A 19502-nucleotide genomic window follows, 5' to 3' on the forward strand; every position below is an offset into this window, starting at 1 on the left:
AAATGAAAGCCCATGGGATACAGGGGAAGGTGGCAGGTTGGATCCAGAATTGGCTCAGGGACAGGAAATAAAGGGTAGTAGTCGACAGATGTTTTTGTGAATGGAAATCTGTTTCCAGTGGCGTTCCACAGGGCCGTTTGTGCTATATATTAATGATTTGGACTTAAATGTGGGAGGCATGATTGGGAAATTTGCTGATGACACAAAAATTGGCCGTGTAGTTGATAATGAAGAGGATAGCTGTAGACTCCAGAATGATATCAATGGTTTGGTTGATTGGGCGGAGAAGTGACAAATGGAATTCAATCCAGTTAAGTGTGAGGTAATGCATTGGGGGAGGACAAATAAAGCAAGGGAATATACAATAAACAAGAGGATATTGAAAGGGGTAGAAGAAGTGAGGGACCTTGGAGTGCATGTCCACAGGTTCCTGAAGGTGGCAGGACAGGTAGATAGAGTGGTGAAGAAGGCATATGGAATGCTTTCCTTTATTGGCCTAGGTATCGAATTGAAAAGCAGGGATATAAATGCTGGAACTTCCACAGTTGGAGTATTGCATACAATTAACAGAAAGGACATAATTGCTCTGGAAAGAGTACAGGGGAGATTTACAAAAATGTTGCCAGAGCTCGAAGGTTGCAGCTATGATGAAAGATTGGATAGGCTAGGGTTGTTTCCTTAGACCAGAGGACGCTGAGGGGTGACTTAATTGAGGTGTACTAAATTATGAGGGGCCTAGAGTAGACAGGAAGGACCTGTTTCCCCTAGCGGAGAGGTCAATTACCAGGGGACACAAATTTAAGGTGACTGGTAGAAGGATTAGAGGGGACATAAGGAAAAACTTTTTCACCTAGAGGATGGTGGTTGTCTGGAGTTCACTGCCAGGAATGGTGGTGGGGGCAAAAACCCTCAATTCTTTTAAAAGGTACCTGGACATGCATCTGAAGTGCTGTAACTGGCAAGGCTATGGACCAGTTGCTGGAAGGTGGGATTAGATTGGGCGACTAGTTTTTTCCGGCTGGCACAGACACGATGGGCTGAACAGCCGCTTTCTGTGCCGTAATTTTTCCATGTTCTATAGTGGAAAATGGCTGAAAATCATGAGAAAACAAGCCCAGTTTACCAACAAGCCACTGTGTGAGATCAGGTTGACCTCATTAAGAATGTTATGCAGCACTTCGCAGATATTGTCTTATTTTCTACATAGCAACCTTGATCAAACCATTTTGGAGTACTACATTAAATTTCAATTTAATATTTTAGGTTACAAGAAACATTTTCCAGTGAAGTAACAGTACAGTGCAAAACCTGCTTCCACTGCTCAGAATATCATTTTTGAAAATGGGGGCAGTAAAGTACTATTGCTGGAGTTTCTGTCTCTTTCATTTAAAATGTAAATGACACAGAATTATATGGATTAAGGTCCTGGACTCAAACTGTGCAAATTACATTCAACTTTTTGATCCCATAGTAGAATGCCTTAAGATATAATTTTGAGATTCAGCAGTCCAGATACAACCAACAGATGAGTAATAACAAAATAGTTCAGAGACAAATGGACTGAGTCAGTCAGTCGCAATTTGAGGAAATTGAAAAAAAGCTTGCTCAAAAACTCTTCAAAAATGTAAGTGCTGTGAGGCATTTCTCTTGAATTTAAAGGCTCACAATATCTAATCTGAAAATTTGATTGCTATCACAAAATAAAGTATCAAAAATAAATCAAACTTTTCTAGGGAGGTCCACATCTGGGAATGTGCTGTAAAATGTTTGCATCCACCCTCATACATCACTGCTGGATAGCGTGTCTGAAGTTGAATAAAATAATTGATTTATGCTTTAAATCTACTTTTTTTTTTTCTCATCTGCACCCAACTTATGTATCAGGTACGTTTCTGGCCAACAGAGTAGATATGTGACTTACTGCTAGACCTTTCCCAATGGCTACAATCACAGTAAGCTTAGCAAACAGGCTGATTTGCAGTCAACACCAGGTCTGACCTGGAGTGAAAGACTGATTTCTCCAAACAGCACCAGAATAGTGCACATTTCCATCATTAATGGCGTTAATAAGGCCCCAAAAAGCCAAGTAAGGCTCTACTCGCTTATTGCTAATGCTCATTAAACTATCTTTGGAGGGCTAAGAAGGATCAGTCTAGCAATAAATTTAAGTAGTCTGTTAATACTTTCTACACAAATTGCACTACTTCTTACAAATGTCTAAGATTAGCAAAGGCAAGAATTTCAGGCAAAAATCAATAACTGAGGTTAACCTGGAAATCTGATCACCAACGTTTAGGATCTTTTAATCACAAAGGTGTAAACAGTGCATAGTAATGTTATAATATAGTAGTGGTTGGTTGCTGGTGGCGAGCATTGTATCCTGATGAATACAAAAACACCGATAGAAATTTCTGTATGTTGCAATAAAAGGCAACAACCTGAAATGGTAATTGTTTCTCTCCCCACAGATGCTGTCTGATCTGTTAAGCATTTCCAGCATTTTCTGCTTTTATTAGCAGAAATAATAAATGTGTTTTAATAATAAAAAGTGCTGATCAAACTGTACATTTGAAGCTATTGTAGTGTGGCAGTAAGTGAAATGAATCATGAGACTCGACAGCAGACAGGGCAATAATGACTTCCCCATTTAAATCAATACAGGGATGGATCAGCTGAGGAAGGGCAAGAGTGAAATGCTGCAGGTGTACAACAATTTCACTGAAAGATGTGGAAACCAGTCGAAGCACAGCATCCCTATTCTGACATAGTGCTAATCATTGTTCAATAGCTGCAACAGTAGTCACATTACAACAAGGTACGACACATCATCTATAACACCAGCCACAGTCTGACCAGTTTGGTGATTGTAAGGTGGTTAGCCTTTCATTCCTTGCATCCGATGATGCCAATAGTGATTAGACAGCTAGAAGAAAGGGAAAGAACTGCAAGACTGATGTTAAGCATAAATAAGATTGATTAAAACATACCACAAATGCTGTGGAAGCCTATTTTAATCATTTCCATGAATTGTAAAGAGACTTGAAATGAAAGGATTGTGCCGTTATAAACTGTAATTTTCTTTGGTGCCAAAAATGGATGCAATAAGCCAAATGTTTAAAGTTACAGAGCTACGTATCCATGTGATGGCAAAAAGAGAGATGTCACAGATTGCCAGTATCATGATATGCATAGAATTGCTCATCTTGCAGTCCTGGGATCCCAATCTATTTTGTCCTGCCTCACAGACACAAATGCATCTTATTTTTCTTCATCACAAATGCTCATTGGGAAGCAGCAGTCTATGGCATTCCAAATATTTTTCACTCAATGGGCAGCTGTAGTGGCACTCTTGTCGGAGTCAGTAGGTCACAAACTCAGGTTTCACTGCAGAGACTTGAGAACATAACCTAAGCTGACATTCAAGTGCAGTACTGAGAGAGTGCTTTATGTTTTGTTTTTGTTTGCTTTTGAAAGGCCTTCGTGGGCATTTAACTGATTTAACAGATGAGATTTAAATCGAGGCTCGTCTGACCTCTCAGGTGGACATTAAAGATCCCATTATTTGAAGACGAACAGGGGAGTTTTCCCATGATCCTGGTCACTATCTGTTCCTTCACCGACACTTAAAACAGATTATCTGGTCATTTATCTCATTGCTGATTGGCGGTGCTTGCTGTGCACATTTTAGTTGCCGCATTTCCTACAATCCAACAATGGCAACACTTCAAGAGTACTTCAAGGACTGTGAAACATTCTGGGGTGACCCAACATCGTGAAAGGTGCGATATAAATGCAATAATAAACACAAGAAATGCTGGAAATACTCAGCAGGTCTGGAAGCATCTGTGGAGACAGAAGCAGAGTTAACTTTTCAGGTCAGTGACCCTTCATCAGAACTATATAAATCCAAGTCCGTCCGTCTTTCTTTAACTCTAAGCAGACTAATGAATAGACCAGTGATTCACCAGAAGACTGTTCACCCACCCACTCTCATCAAAATTACAGACTGCTCAATAACGCAATTCTATTCATTACTTGCTTCATATTTAAAAGATAATGTATTATTGTGTTTTATGCAATTTCCCAATGCAATTAAATATTTCCAAATTTATTTTACATTCCAAAACACTATGAAACCCCTCTGAATATTAAATGTGCAACTATAATGTTTTGTAACAACATCTTAGGGTTACAGTATATCGTCCACCCACACTTGGTTAGGATTCTGTAACATATATAAGACAACTGAGTATTGCTGAATATGGGAGCTACAATTTATTAACATGATTTTCAAACCATCACTATTGACAAAATATTACAATAGCAGCACAGTTACAGGAAAATTATATTCATGCTTACAATGCAGTTTTATAATAGTTTAATATTCGTGAATTTATTTAAATGAGTTTCTAGCACTATTTTGTCAGCGTTATGGCGATAAAATATAGCCCTCTCGGCATATGAGAATTTACGCTGTAAAATAGTTAAATACAATGGCCTAGTAGCTGAAAACTACTCATTACACAGTTGTTGCACTGATACAGGATGACTGTTTTGTTAAATATCTTTCATTGTATCTTAGCAACAGCCATTAATGTCACTGGCTCTTTCAAATTAAAATATTTGAAAATAAAATCTGTAACAGAACACATTCTCTGAGCCTGAGAAACTACACACATCATTACACAGTTGTGACTAATAGACTCCCTTACAGTACAGTACTCACAGTTAAAATAAGTATTTGGCACAGGAGTAACATCCCACATGCATGTAATGTCTCTATAATGCAAACTTCTATACTAATGATTCAACCTGTTGCAACTGTTAACTGTGACATGGAGATAAAAAGGCAAACATTCATGACAGTTAAATGCCCACGAAGGCCTTTCAAAAGCAATCAAAAATGAAACATAAAATAGCACTCATGTCATGTTTGCACCACTACAAAGAGGAATATGATTTCCTATATTAAGTGTCAGCATTGCTCAGTACTAGCACACACCTCTGGATGAGAGGTTGTGGGTTCAACCCCTATTCCAGGGATCCAAGTGAATAATCTAGTCTAATATTTCAGTGCTACATTTTTGGAGGTACTGTCCTTCAATAAGACAGTGAACCTAGGTCCCATGTACCTGTTCAAGAGGCTCCTCGGCACTATTCAAAGAGTAGGGGACTTCTGGTGTCTGGACCAACATTTATCCCTCAACCAACATAAATCGAAAAGGAATTAGTGGTCATTTATCTCATTGCTACCTTGCTGTGCACCAACAGTCCACTATTTGCCTACCGAACAGCTTGAAAAGTAATTCATTGGCTCTGAAGCATTTGGGCATATCACGAGGACCTGAAAAGCACAATATAAATGCATGTTCGTTCTTACAAGTTTCACTGTACTCTCGCTGTTCTGCTGTGCATTTGTTTATTATAAGTAAATTACATTTATTAATGATGAGCTTTACCTGACATACCTTTACCCTAGCCAGTCCCTGATGCAACAGTGAATGTCACATTTGGCAAGATTCTAACAGACAATTATGGATCAGGTTCAGGCTGTAGGTGAATGGGAACAAAAAACAATTACTGATTTCTTGATCTGGCAACTTAAAATGGCAACTTTGATGGGGTGGATTCTGCTCATGTCCTAATGGGCAATGGCACCATCCACTGCAATAGTGAGCCCATGCATATCAGGAGGTTCCAGCTTGGAGTTGGCTAAACTGTGTCAGGACAGCAAGTGAATGCTAAGCCCCATCCAGGCTTTCTATTCCCAAAAGCTGTGTAGGAATTCCTACTGGAAAGAGCAAGTGCAGATGTTGAATGGGGACAGGACAGAGTTTGGCTGTGATGTACCCCATGCTGACGCTCACTGTATAAGGATTGACTATTTGGATACAGTATTGAAGAGCTGTGTCAGGGAACCAAAGCCAGCCAAGTCAGCACCTTCAGGAAAGCAGGGGTGTGGGAATTGGCAAAAAGGAAGTTACACTGATGATAATGAACACCCAGGATTGCTTGCAAGAGGCAATATAGCAATTGACCTTTCTTCTCCTGGTTTATAGCCTGTCAGCGAAACCCAATAGGACATCATTAACTAGAAATGGTTATACTTTTACTGCAAAGGAAGTGGGCAGTTTTACTTCATTTTCTAACAATGACTTTCATCCAGGTAACGAACAACAGCCAACACATTTCATACAGTTTGATGGCATTCCACAATGAAGTATTTGATCAGTGAGAATCTAACTGATAATTTACACTATTTACCAGAAAATAACAGATGGTTGGGGCTAAAAATTCAGGCACGTGTACTTTTGGAACAATCCTTGCATCTGAATGGTGAGTTCCAATAGGCTCTGATATTGGGCCTCAGGCCTTATTGTAACAGAACTGGTGCAGCACAACAGCAAACCAGCAAAGACGAATGAAAAATCAGGCCCTCGGGTAGGTGGGATAGGAAGTTGGGTTGGAAACGGGGAGACGAGACGACGTGAGCAGGTGGCTGGAGGAGAACCTGGAGTTGTGCCAACTTACTGAATTGAATGGCAGAAAATTGCAGGATTGTAATACAAGTGATGCAACTAACAAAGAAACAGTTGAAGAACACCACTTCTTTAAAATGTAAAGATTCCTGCTCTGGGAAGATTTAAAATTAAACATTTAGACTATCACTTTGATGCAAGGTTATGATATGTAGGTAAGCCATGTATTGAGTTGATTGTGTGGCATTAATATAATCTCGCCCTAATGCCCATTTTGAAACTTCTTCGAAAAAATTTCCAAACAAAATGTAACAAGTCATACATCATTTCATTCAAAATAATCTTGCCTAAGTTAACACGTGCACTGTATGAAATAATTTACCGTTTAGATTTAATTCTGCTCCTAAAAGATTAACATTTTTGTATGTCAGAATAATTTGCACCACATCTATATAGTTTAGAGATTAACCTTCATAGAACACAATGAAATGCAAATAAAAATTTCAGGTGAAATAAACAAAACAATGTACCCATGACTTTTATATTACTTTTTTTTGTCAAATACTCTGGTGAAAACTGATTTAAAAAAATATTTGTTGGTAGAAGTTCTAAACAGAAAAATGGATAGAATCGGGGAATTTGATTCTTTATACCCCAGTAAAAACTGTGTAATACAAATGGATATAACATACTGAATAACTGTAAAAGAAAGAATTTGCATTTATCTAGCACCTTTCTCAACCTCAAGATGATCCAAAGTGCTTTACAGCCAACTAAGTACTTCTGAAGTATAGTCACTGCAGGAGATGCAGCAGCCAATTCGTGCATATCAAGCTCCCACAAACAGCCATGAGATAATGACCAGATAATCTGTTCTGCTGCCTGTTTCAACTCCCGATCAGGCTGAATGTTGGGATGAGACTTCTTGTTCAGGAACCGACTTGCTGCTTTTGGGGAGTGGCATAAGTGTACCAAGAGGAAGAGGACTCATGTTAAGTACATGTGTACAATTACTCAATTTGTTCATACCAAGAATATACATGAGATACCATACGTGCTCCTTTACACCTGCTGAAACACAATTGCACAATAAGGTACATGATTGTAATTGTACAAACCAGAAACGTGTTTCCACCAGCTTGCACATCATTCATGCCCTCAATGGCTTCCCACCAATGACCTCCATTATGTATTTCTTAAAGGCCATGAGATGTTTGACTTGCAGTGTGCTGCTGCCCGTTTGACCTTGATGCCTTCTGTTAAAAGCAGGTTTTTTGTTTTGCAAGGGGGAGGACAATATGCATTGAATAAGCAGGTATACTGAACAGCAGCATTCTGAATGTAAAGCAGGTTAGCTACAGGATATTTGAGTGCTGATAAGAGCACGTAAAAAATGATAAATGACGAACAGTATTTCTCATCTGCATCATTCTAGGTTGTCTGTTTTGGTCTCTTCAAACATTTCCATTACTTCCCTTTGTGTTGCAATTCCAGCAGATTCCCGAATGACTGAGGTTTTAAATGATTGCTTTTCACCTGTGTTCACTGTGGAGAAGGACGATGTAGGTGTAGAGATCAGGGAGGGAGATTGTGATATACTTGAATAAATTAGCATTGAAAGGGAGGAGGTATTAGCGGTTTTAGTGGGCTTAAAAGTGGATAAATCCCCAGGCCCAGATGAGATGTATCCAAGGCTGCTATGTAAGGCAAAGGAGGAGATTGCAGGGGCACTGACACAAATTTTCAAATCCTTTCTGGCCACAGGAGAAGTGCCAGAGGACTGGAGGACAGCAAATGTGGTACCATCATTCAAGAAAGGTATCCGGGATAAACCAGGTAATTACAGGTGAGTCTAACATCAGTGGTACCGAAACTATTGGAAAAAAGTCTGAAACACAGGATTACTCTCCACTAGGTGAGGCAGGGATTAATCAGGGATAGTCAGCATGGCTTTGTCAAGGGGAGATCGTGTGTAACAAACTTGATTGAATGTTTCAAGGAGGTGACGAGATGAGTAGATGAGGGTAAAACAGTTGATGTAGTCTACATGGACTTCGGTAAGGCTTTTGATAAGGTCCCGCATGGGAGATTGGTTAAGAAGGTAAAAGCCCATGGGATCCAGGGCAATTTGGCAAATTGGATCCAAAATTGGCTTAGTGGCAGGAGGCAGAGGGTGATGGTCAAGGGTTGTTTTCGCGAGTGGAAGCTTGTGACCAGTGCTGTACCACAGGAATCAGTGCTGTTTGTAGTGTACATTAATGATTTAGACGTGAACACAGGGAGGTATGATAAGTTCGCAGATGACACGAAAATTGGTGGCGTCATAAATAATGAGGAGGAAAGCGTTAGATTACAGGACGATATAGATGGGCTGGTAAGATGGGCGGAGCAGTGGCAAATGGAGTTTGATCCTGAGAAATGTGAGGTGATGCATTTTAGGAGGACTACCAAGGCAAGAGAATATACAATGGACAGTTGGACCCTAGGAAGTACAGAGGGTCAGAGGGGCCTTGGTGTACTTGTCCATAGATCACTGAAGGCAACAGCACAGGTAGATAAGGTGGTTAGGAAGGCATATGGGATACTTGCCTTTATTAGCCCAGGCAAATAATATAAGAGCAGGGAAGTTATGATGGAGCTATACAAAATGCTCGTTGGGCCACAGCTGGAGTACTGTGCACAGTTCTGATTGCCACACTATAGGAAGGATGCGATTGCACTGGAGAGGGTGCAGAGGAGATTCACCAGGATGTTACCTGGGCTGGAGCATTTCACCTATGAAAAGAGATTGGATAGGCGAGGGTTATTTTTCTTAGAGCTGAGAAGGCTGAGGAGGGACCTAATTGAGGTATACAAAATTATGAGGGGCATAGATAGGGCAGATAGAAAGAAACTTTTTTCCCTTAGCGGAGGTGTCAATAACCAGGGCGCACAGATGTAAGGTAAGGGGCAGAAGGTTTAGAGGGGATTTGAGGGAAAAATAATTTCACCGAGGGTGGTTAGAATTTGGACCACACTGCCTGAAGGGGTGGCAGAGGCAGGTACCCTCACAACATTTAAGAAGTATTTAGATGAGCATTTGAAACGCCATAGCATACAGGGCTACAGGCCAAATGCTGGAAAATAGGATTAGAATAGATAGGCTTGATAGCCGGCACAGACACGGTGGGCCGAAGGGCCTGTTTCTGAGCTGTATAACTCCATGACTCTATGGGTTAAACATGATAAACCAATAAAGACATGACAGCGGAGCTGTGGTAGGGGCTGGGATTCGTGGAGAGGGCAAGTAGTGTTGATGGTGGCTGAAACGGAGCAGGTTCTGGGGAGAACAGAGTTCAGATCTGGTGGCAACAGAAGCAGCCGACACTCGAGCAGGAAATGAAGCAATCAATTTGGCAGAGAGAAACGCAATGTGGTCAGGCAGGGAATAAGTGGGCTGGGCGGAGAAGTTAAGTGGTGGGTGCAGATGTGCCTGCTTCGACAGCAGGAGCGGTATACAGTAAGGTGTGGAAATGCAGATAATTGAGGGGAAGGCACTAACTTGGTTGGATGCAAGAAAAATGAAGTACAGCAGAGGAGAGGAGTCTGTGGAGCGACCACAGACACAGAGCAGGGAATGGGTCAAGAAAATCATTGATGGACTGGGCACCAGCAAAGAGGACTAAAGTTAAATAACAACAGCATAAAGATATATTTAGAAAATAACGAGCACTGAAACATATATATGATTTCTAGTTTTGTGATGTCTCATTGAGTAATATGAAAATGAAGAAAGTCTGCAAACACATTAATTATTTGCAATACATTTGCCCTATGATTAAACCAGACATGAGAAATATGGCAGAAAAACTGTGTCAAAAGCATGCTCTACATATAATGGATTATATTAATTATTAGCAGATCTCCATGGAAATTCCACTGATAGACTGGATGGAGGGGTTGCTGTTTTAAAGGACCATCTTTCAGCATATAATGCAGGATATTGCAAAAGATGTAGCTGCTGTCTCTGACAGGCCACAACATCTACTTATTAAGTAGATAATATTCTCCTACAAAACAACCACAGCTTCTCCAATCTATCCCCATAGCTGAAGTTACTTGAAGATATCTCACTAAAAACTGAAGAGTGGACAAGGAACTGCCTAGGCAGGTGCTCGCAGTGTCTTGTGGTTTCCTACCAGGCAGATATAATATTAGCTGGGATCATACTTTTTTTTATTTTATTAAAAAAGGTGCATTTATGACCTTAGGACATCCCAAAGTGTAGTCACTGTTGTAATGTAGGAAATAATCGACTGCCACAGTAAGCAGGTAGCGCTGGCATTACAATGTTAAATACTGTCCATAAATACCACACAAAGTATTTGGAGAAACTGGAGTTACTTCACAGCGCAAACCATTTAACAAACTATACCTTCTATTTTAGCTTTTAAAACACAATATACATTATACAAAGTAACACAAAATATGAATTCAAGGCTGTAAATTATCTAAGGGTTGAAACGATGTTTTGAACTGCTTGTCCTTTTCTTTCACAGCTTATGGTATCATTCAAAGTGCCCAACTAAATTATAAATCTTTTAACTCATCTGCAGATATTATATTCTATACACAAACGTGTTGACAAATGCACAAACACTTTTTTTCCCAAAAGCGAGACACATTGCTGTAGCATGTGTGACATCATCACAAAAAACATCCACCCTGGATATACCCAATACAATCCTTGCATAACAGACAGCAACAATGACTTCTATGATGTGGTTCTACATGTAGTAAGACAGTATCCTGAGTGCTAAATGGGATATTTATGCCCTCAATTCTCCACACTGTGAGCTTCATCCAGTCACAATACTAAGAAAATGTATCAAGGAGATGTGGAAAGGATAGCAGAGAACTTTAATCACCAAGTCACTTCTCACTACTCTTGCATGCATCTTAGTGGTCAGTTACAAGCAGCACTTGTCTGGGCCACTTCCCACTGTGATGAGTTGTGATGGGTAGAGTTGGCTCCGCTTGCAGAAGATCTATCATGAGAAATGAAACAAAAACACTTTGCATTTCTTTCATTCGCTGGACATTGGGGGAGGGGGCAGTGGGGGTGGGGTGATGGTGGAGTGAAAACAGAATTGTATAATGTGCTATGTGGACCAGACTGTTCAGTGATAGTTCACATACGTGTATGTTATTTTCAGGCAGCGGACTTGAGTACATCATCACATGGCTTTGAAACAAGTTTCCATTGGCAGCAGGAGTGATATCGTAAACTAAGCAGTTTTGGAGGCTCAACAGTTGAAGTAATAAAGTCAATTAACTTGGTTACAAGAAAAACCCATTAACAAAAAATTCCAAAATGAAGTTATTCTGAAATTTTGTGGCACGTGACATTTTTATGCAGAGTTGTCGATTTTTATATCGAAATCAGGAGGTAGCAGGCAATTCTGTATATCTGTGAAAAGAATGCTGAGCATCATAGAGACAGAACACAATTCAAAATCTTGGGCTGGGAGGTGCATATTGATAAGGAGAAAAGGAAGCAATTCCTTTATATTGTATATATTGCTGTATATTGCCCCAGAAATGTCCCATCAGTGTCAAGTTGCTTAGAACGAACATACCAGTGTTTTAGCCATGTTCAGATTTTCTGGGTTGCAAACTGCGGCACAGTGGCGCAGTGGTTAGCACCGCAGCCTCACAGCTCCAGCGACCCGGGTTCAATTCCGGGTACTGCCTGTGTGGAGTTTGCAAGTTCTCCCTGTGTCTGCGTGGGTTTCCTCCGGGTGCTCCGGTTTCCTCCCACATGCCAAAGACTTGCAGGTTGATAGGTAAATTGGCCATTAGAAATTGCCCCTAGGATAGGTAGGTGGTAGGGAAATATATAGGGATAGGTGGGGATGTGATAGGAATATGGGATTAGTGTAGGATTAGTGTAAACGGGTGGTTGATGGTCGGCACAGACTCGGTGGGCCGAAGGGCCTGTTTCAATGCTGTATCTCTAAACTAAACTAAACATATAAAATGATGCACAAATCAGAACACAAATTGTTTGCATGGAAAGCTTTAGTTTTTTTTAATAACTTAATCTCCAATGCAGTAGCAATAACCTAGAAAGTGTTGAATTAATAGATATTTGCAACAGAATCATTGAAAGGAGGGCCAGGCATCTTTTCAACTCACTAAAGTTAGCCATCTTCCAGTTACGCATTTTCACACCTGAACGTCCCTTGTCCTTATTCATAACTACTCTAAACCTGTTGATATTATGATCACTCTTTCTCAAATGCTCCCTCACTGAAACATGCTCCACTTGCCCCATTTTTTCTCCAAAACTAGATCCAGCACAGTCTCCTTCCTTGTTGGGCTGGAAACATACTAAATCAAGAAAGTTCTCTTCCACAAATTTAAGTAATTCCTCCCCAACTTTGTCTTTTACACTGTTACTATCCCAGTCTATAACAGGATAATTGAGGGCCTCAATCACTGTTCTGTAGTTCTTGCATCTTTCTGCGAGTGCCTATAAATTTGCTTCTCTTACTCCTTCCCATTATTTGGTGATCTATAGTAAACAACGATTGGCATAATAGCTCCTCTTTCGTTCCTTACATACAACCAAATAGATTCTTTGACTCCTCTACTACAACATCCCTTTCCAGTGCGACAATAACCTCTGATCAATACTGCCAGCCACCTCCTCCTTCTTTTCCTGACCCTAATCATCTCAATTTCACAATGGATTTATGATGCCTCTACACCTCCAACCTCAATAGGACAGCCTGCAGGCCCTCTACTCCTCCTATCAACAGCAACTCAACCAGTCTCCACCCACCGCTACTCTCCTCCAGCTGGATGCACTTGTTCTCACATTGCTCAGGCCCAAAACACTCCATTCAGGTGAGAGAGAGAGAATTTCCTTGTACTTCTTTCATTGTATATTGTATTCAATGCTCAAAATGTGGTCGCTTTGCCTTTGAGAAGACCAAATGAAGATTGGTTGATTACTTTGCTGAACATGTTCATGGAGCAGGAAGCGTGCAGAATGGCAATGAATTCAGATTTTAAAAAAGACTGTTCCAACGTACTCCTGGCAGGTCTCCCACATTCTACTCTCTAAACTTGAAATCATGCAAAACTCAGCTGCTATGTCTTAACTTACACCAAGTCACAGTCTCCTATCTTCCCTGTGCTCACCGACCTACACTGGCTCCCGGTCAAGCAACGTCTCAATTTTAAAATTCTCAGCCTTGTTTTCAAACCCCTCTATGGCCTCGCCCCTCCCTATCTCTAATCTCCTGCAACCCCACAACCCTTCAAGATAGCTGCGCTCCTCTAATTCTAGCCTCTTGTGCATCCCGGATTTTAAATCGCTCCACCATTGGTGGCCATGCCTTCAGCTGCCTAGGCCCCGATCCTCTGGAAGACGCTCCCAATACCTCTCCATCCCGCTTTCCTCCTTTAAGACACGCTTTAAACCCGGTCTCTTTGACCAAGCTTTTGGTCATCTGATGCAATATCTCCTTTTGTGGCTCAGTGTCATACTTTGTTTTATAATGCTCCTATGAAGTGCCTTGGGAGTTTTTATTAGACTGCGGCACAGTGGTGCAGTGGTTAGCACCGCAGCCTCACAGCTCCAGGGACCCGGGTTCGATTCTGGGTACTGCCTGTGTGGAGTTTGCAAGTTCTCCCTGTGTCTGCGTGGGTTTTCTCCGGGTGCTCCGGTTTCCTCCCACATCCAAAGACTTGCAGGTGAAAGGTAAATTGGCTGTTATAAATTGCCCCTAGTGTAGATAGGTGATAGGAAATATGGGATTACTGTAGGGTTAGTATAAATGGGTGGTTCTTGGTCGGCACAGACTCGGTGGGCCGAAGGGCCTGTTTCAGTGCTGTATCTCTAAATAAAAAAGGGCTCCATAGATATAGGTGTTGCTGTTGAAATGGAAAGTTGAATTATAAGACTCTAATTTTGCTTGTTTACTGGTTGGGATAAGGTGTCAACCCCATCAACAGCAGAGTTCAGGAACACAAACTATGGCCCTAATAGCTCACAGGCCTTGCATGAACTTAAGTACTAGTATGTCAAACTGCCAACCATACAATCCCTGATTACAAAAAAAACACAAATAATATATTTAAATAAGATGGTATCGTTTGTAAAAGAAGATGGAGAAGCATTTTGTGTTTGTGCAAAAATCTAACGAGAGTAGCAAATTATGGAAAATGAAGCACTTGTGATACAGCCGCCATAGTACAATGGCATCTATCTGGCAATTCAAAGTGGTGGGGATGTTTTAGGAATTATATTGATTTTACTAACCTCTTCAGAAAAATATTCTCCGTTTCAAAAAAAAATCTACCCACTCCACCATTCATTCTTTGAAGCCAACACTTCCACTGGCTGTTAGGGATGTTATATAAGCTAATGGTGCATTTGTGTTTTGATTATTGATGACGAAGTTACTAAAATATAACGAGGAAAGGGATACAATACATCAATGTAGAGTATTTACTGGTAATGCCAAGATTTTGAATTTCTCGATCAGTCTCATTCAAACAACAGCAGCAGCACTTCAATGTTTCAACTCCTGCATGTTTAAGATGTCAACCTGTTTACAGCTGTTTTAAAATATCTGTTGCTTTTTTTCCTTTGCCGGCCTGCACGCAACAACCTCCACATAACAAGAAAACACATTATCACACACCACAATGAAAAAACAGATCCTTGTCTACACTCGTCACCCGTTCAGGCACCTCAATACAGCAGCTTCATCAACCCCCATAAGATGCGTGTGTTCTCCCTGCCATGAATGGTCTTCTTAACCATTACATTCGCTGAACATCACAGCCAATGTGATATCACTCAACACTACAGACATGTATATAAACGTTTAACTTCAAGAATTGTAGTTTCACAGTGAATGGACCGCCACACTACAGCAGAAGGAATAAAGTTAGAGGTTTAACATTGCCTTCGGTGCGCACACAAGAGGAATTCCGAAGGGAACAAGGACATTTTCATGTAATGTGAGGCGAACTCAAAGGCCAGCCCCGCGGAGCCCCCCAGTAAGATGGAAAGCAGCCAGAAAGGCCCTGACGCTGAGGTTTGCTCGCCACCAGCCTCAGAACTGAAGACACTAGCATTAACCAGTGTGGACAATGTTTATTTTACTAATTAAATACGGATTGGTGGGGAAGGGGCAAATAGCACACAGCCTTCATGTGAATTATCATGCATAAGGTGGGGGGTGGGGGGACGGACTGACTATCAGTCCCAAATTACAGAAACATTTAAAGTCATTTGCGATTTGGAGGAAAAAATAAATCATCGACAAAGTAGATGTCTGCATCTGCAATTATCTACGACCCAGAAGAGGGGGCTGCTTGCCAGCACCACACACACACATATTTACAGAACCTGTGGCTACCGTTATTGGGTCCAATGCCATTAAAGGAGAGACTGACTATCTTGCAAGCTGTGCCAGCACACAGGGCAGGCAGAGTGCAACACTGGCGGTATGGGGCGTCTCCTACCTGACTGGCTTTATGGAATTGCTTCTTCAAGCCGGCAACCGACATCTTGACCCTGTTGAGGGGGGATAAGAGACAAAGCTGGCTCTTTTTTTTTGCTTTGCTTGTTGTTAAATGTATAATATTTGAACTGAGTTGTAGAACGAATCCCTGCCAGCTGAACACTCAAGATACTTGTCCGGCTCTTGCTACAGTAACACTGGCTGTCACAGCAACACTGTCTCACTTTACAACATTCTGCGCGTGCCACACCGCCCGCTTCAACCCTCACCACCCCTCATTGGCCAGCACCGCTGTCACTCAGTGACCGACGTATGCAAATTATCACGCCGGACCCCTGACGTCACGACGCCAGGGCGTCGCGGCAATTTGCATTTTAAATTCTCACCTAGGGTGAGATGCAATACTGGTTGTTCACTGGAAGCAAAATAAACCTCTGGGTTTATTTAACTTTTAAAACAACACATTTAATTAACTGTTAGGCAAAAATATTGGGAATGTTGGAAATTTGAAATAGAAATAGAAACAGAAAATGCTGGAAATGATGCAGGTAAGGCAGTATCTGTGAAGGGAGAAACAGTGTGAACATTTTGTGTTAGACAATTCACTGTCATCCCTTTGGTCATATAATCGCTCCTGTCCTCCACCCTATCACAGACCTTTCTCTTTTTTTTTAGATTAGAGATACAGCACTGAAACAGGCCCTTCGGCCCACCGAGTTCGTGCCGACCATCAACCACCCAGTTATATAATCCTACACTAATCCCATATTCCTACCAAACATCCCCACTTGATCCTATATTTCCCTACCACCTACCTATACTAGTGACAATTTATAAAGGCCAATTTACCTACCAACCTGCAAGTCTTTTGGCTTGTGGGAGGAAACCGGAGCACCCGGAGAAAACCCACGCAGACACAGGGAGAACTTGCAAACTCCACACAGGCAGTACCCAGAATCGAACCCGGGTCCCTGGAGCTGTGAGGCTGCGGTGCTAACCACTGTTCTTTCTTAACCCTCCACATAAGAACCAGAGGTGATACGTGGAAACTTTTTTTTTTACACAGTGAATGCGCTGCCTGAATGTGTGGTGCAGTAAAAAGAATTCCAAGGCTATGGAGTAACAACAGGAGACTGAGATCACTAGCCTAGATTAACCAAAGTGTTGGCATAGGCACGATGGACCAAATGGACAGTAGCGGTTCAAGAAGGCAGCTCACCACCACTTTCTCAAGGGCAATTAGGGAAGGGCAATAAATACTGGCCTTGCCAGTAACACGCACATCCCACGAATGAAGATAAAAAAGCATACATGCACAGTAAACCTAAGTTAGTCCTTATTGCATTCCCTCTTACTCTTGCACCATCTCAGGTTAAGGCGCCAATCATTTTGGACTGGAATGAGGAGAAATTACTTAACTAAAAGGGTTGTGAATCCTTGGAATTCTCTACACCAGAGGGTTGTGGATGCTCCATCGTTGAATACATTTAAGGCTGGGGTAGACAGATTTTTGGTCTCTCAGGGAATCAAGGGATATGGTGGAGTGGGCGGGAAGTTGAAGCCTAAAATCAGCCATTATTGTATTAAATGGCGGAACAGGGTCAATGAGCCTGGTCTACTCCTGCTCCTATTTCTTGTGTTCTTGCGACTCCACTTAATGCCTATTTCTTACTCTTGTATTATCTGTCTCTCCCAATTCTTTGTGCACCTTTCCCTCTCTAATATTACCTCCTGGTTCCCATCCCCCTGCCAAGTTAGCTTAAACCCTCCCCAACAGCACTTGCAAACCACCCCACAAGGACATTGTTTCTGGCTCTGTTTAGGTTCAACTCGTCCGGCCTGTACACATCCCATCTTCCACAGAACCCAGTCCCCATGTCCCAGGAATCTAAAGCCCTCCCATCTGCATTATCTCTCCAGTCATGCATTCATCTGATCTATCCTTCTATTTCTGCACTCACTAGCGCCTGGCATCAGGAGTAATTGGCAATTACTACCTTTGAGGTCCTGCTCGCTAGTTTCTTCCCTAGCTCCCTAAAATGTGGCTGCTGGACCTCATTCCCTCTTTCTCCCTATGTTGTTGGTACAGATATGGACCACGACTGCTGGCTACCCACCAACCCTCCAGCCCCCCTGCCCCCTCAGAATGCTCCGCAGCTGCTCAGCGACATCCTTGACCCTGGCACTGGGGGTGCAAAATACTACAGAAACACCTGTCTGTTCCCCCAATAATTAAAAGCCCTGTCACTATTCCTTTCCCAATCTTCTTTCGGTCCCCCTATATGGGCCAAGTGCTGGAAAATGGGATTAGAATAGATGGGTGCTTGATGGCCAGCATGGACACGATGGGCTGAAGGGTCTGTTTCTGTGCTGTATTACTGTATGACTCTATGATGCTGTGGATATGACTTTGGCTGCACTCCCCAGAGGAACCATCACTCTCACCAGTATTCAGAACTGAATACTGGTTGGAGGAGTGAGATGCACTCAGGGGACTCCAGCACTATCTTCCTGGTCCTCCTTGACTGCTTGGCAGTCACCCATTCCTTATCCACTTGCATAACATTAATCTGTGAGGTGACTACATCCGGAAGCGTGTTATCCACGAAAATCTTAGCCTCGCAGAAGCATTGCAGTGATGCCAGCTGCCATTCAAACTCAAAAACCCGGAGCTCAAGCTGTTGTAGCTGATGACACTTCCAGCACATGTGGTTGTCCAGGACACAAGAATAGTCCTGGAGTTCCCATATGGAACAGTAATGGGCTGAACCCCACAACCTTCTGACTCAGAGGTGAGAAGAAATGTGATTGGATAAATCAGATACAATTATTCCACACAATATTTTTTATTTGTTCTTGGGTTGTGGGTGACACTAGAAAGTAATATTACCCATTCTTGTTTTGCCCTGAGGTCATTAAGAGTCAACGACATAGTATGAGATTGGATGCATGTGCAGACCAGACTGGGTAGGGTAGCAGGCTATCCTCCCTGAAGGACAGTTGGGTTTTTAAAACAATACAGCAGCTTTTATAGTCAGTTTCTGGTGCTAGTAGCCCTACAAATTGGCCTTATCTATTGAATGCAAATTCACAACTTGTCATGGTAGGATTTGAGTCTATGGATGGATAATCCAATATTGTAACATCAGGCTATCATACTGATTGCTTGCAATGGATTGCCCAAGAAGGTAATTGAGGCTGATAACATCAGTAATTTTAAGGGGCGTTAGACAGATATTTGTTGAGAAAATTCAATGTAAGTAAGTAGTGAACTAAACATTTTTTTTTGAACACTTGTTTTCCTCTGTCCGGTGCATGCATGCATTCCTATTAGATTAGACACTAATGATTTTTCACAAAATGGACTGATGCTGAAGAATGGTTTGATTCCCATTATAGATAATCTCACCAAATTCTATTATAAATTTGGCAGCTATCTACAATTGTAGACTTGTATCTATTTTTAAAAAGAAAGAAGTTGGATTCACACTTTTCACAA

General features: G+C 41.6%; 1 protein-coding gene across 3 annotated transcripts in view; it reads right to left on the minus strand.

Moving 5' to 3' along the window:
* sh3gl3a (SH3-domain GRB2-like 3a) overlaps positions 1-16234 on the minus strand; it is a 154358-nt gene extending 138124 nt beyond the window's left edge. For all 3 annotated transcript variants that reach the window (XM_068017608.1, XM_068017607.1, XM_068017609.1), the window contains exon 1: positions 16005-16234. In XM_068017608.1, coding sequence (XP_067873709.1) covers positions 16005-16049 — 45 coding nt within the window. In that variant the 5' untranslated portion in view covers positions 16050-16234. The remainder of the gene's footprint in view (positions 1-16004) is intronic.
* Positions 16235-19502: the final 3268 nt, after the last annotated feature.

Source organism: Heterodontus francisci, chromosome 38 (genome assembly GCF_036365525.1).
Source record: "Heterodontus francisci isolate sHetFra1 chromosome 38, sHetFra1.hap1, whole genome shotgun sequence".
Taxonomy (NCBI): Eukaryota; Metazoa; Chordata; class Chondrichthyes; order Heterodontiformes; family Heterodontidae; genus Heterodontus; species Heterodontus francisci.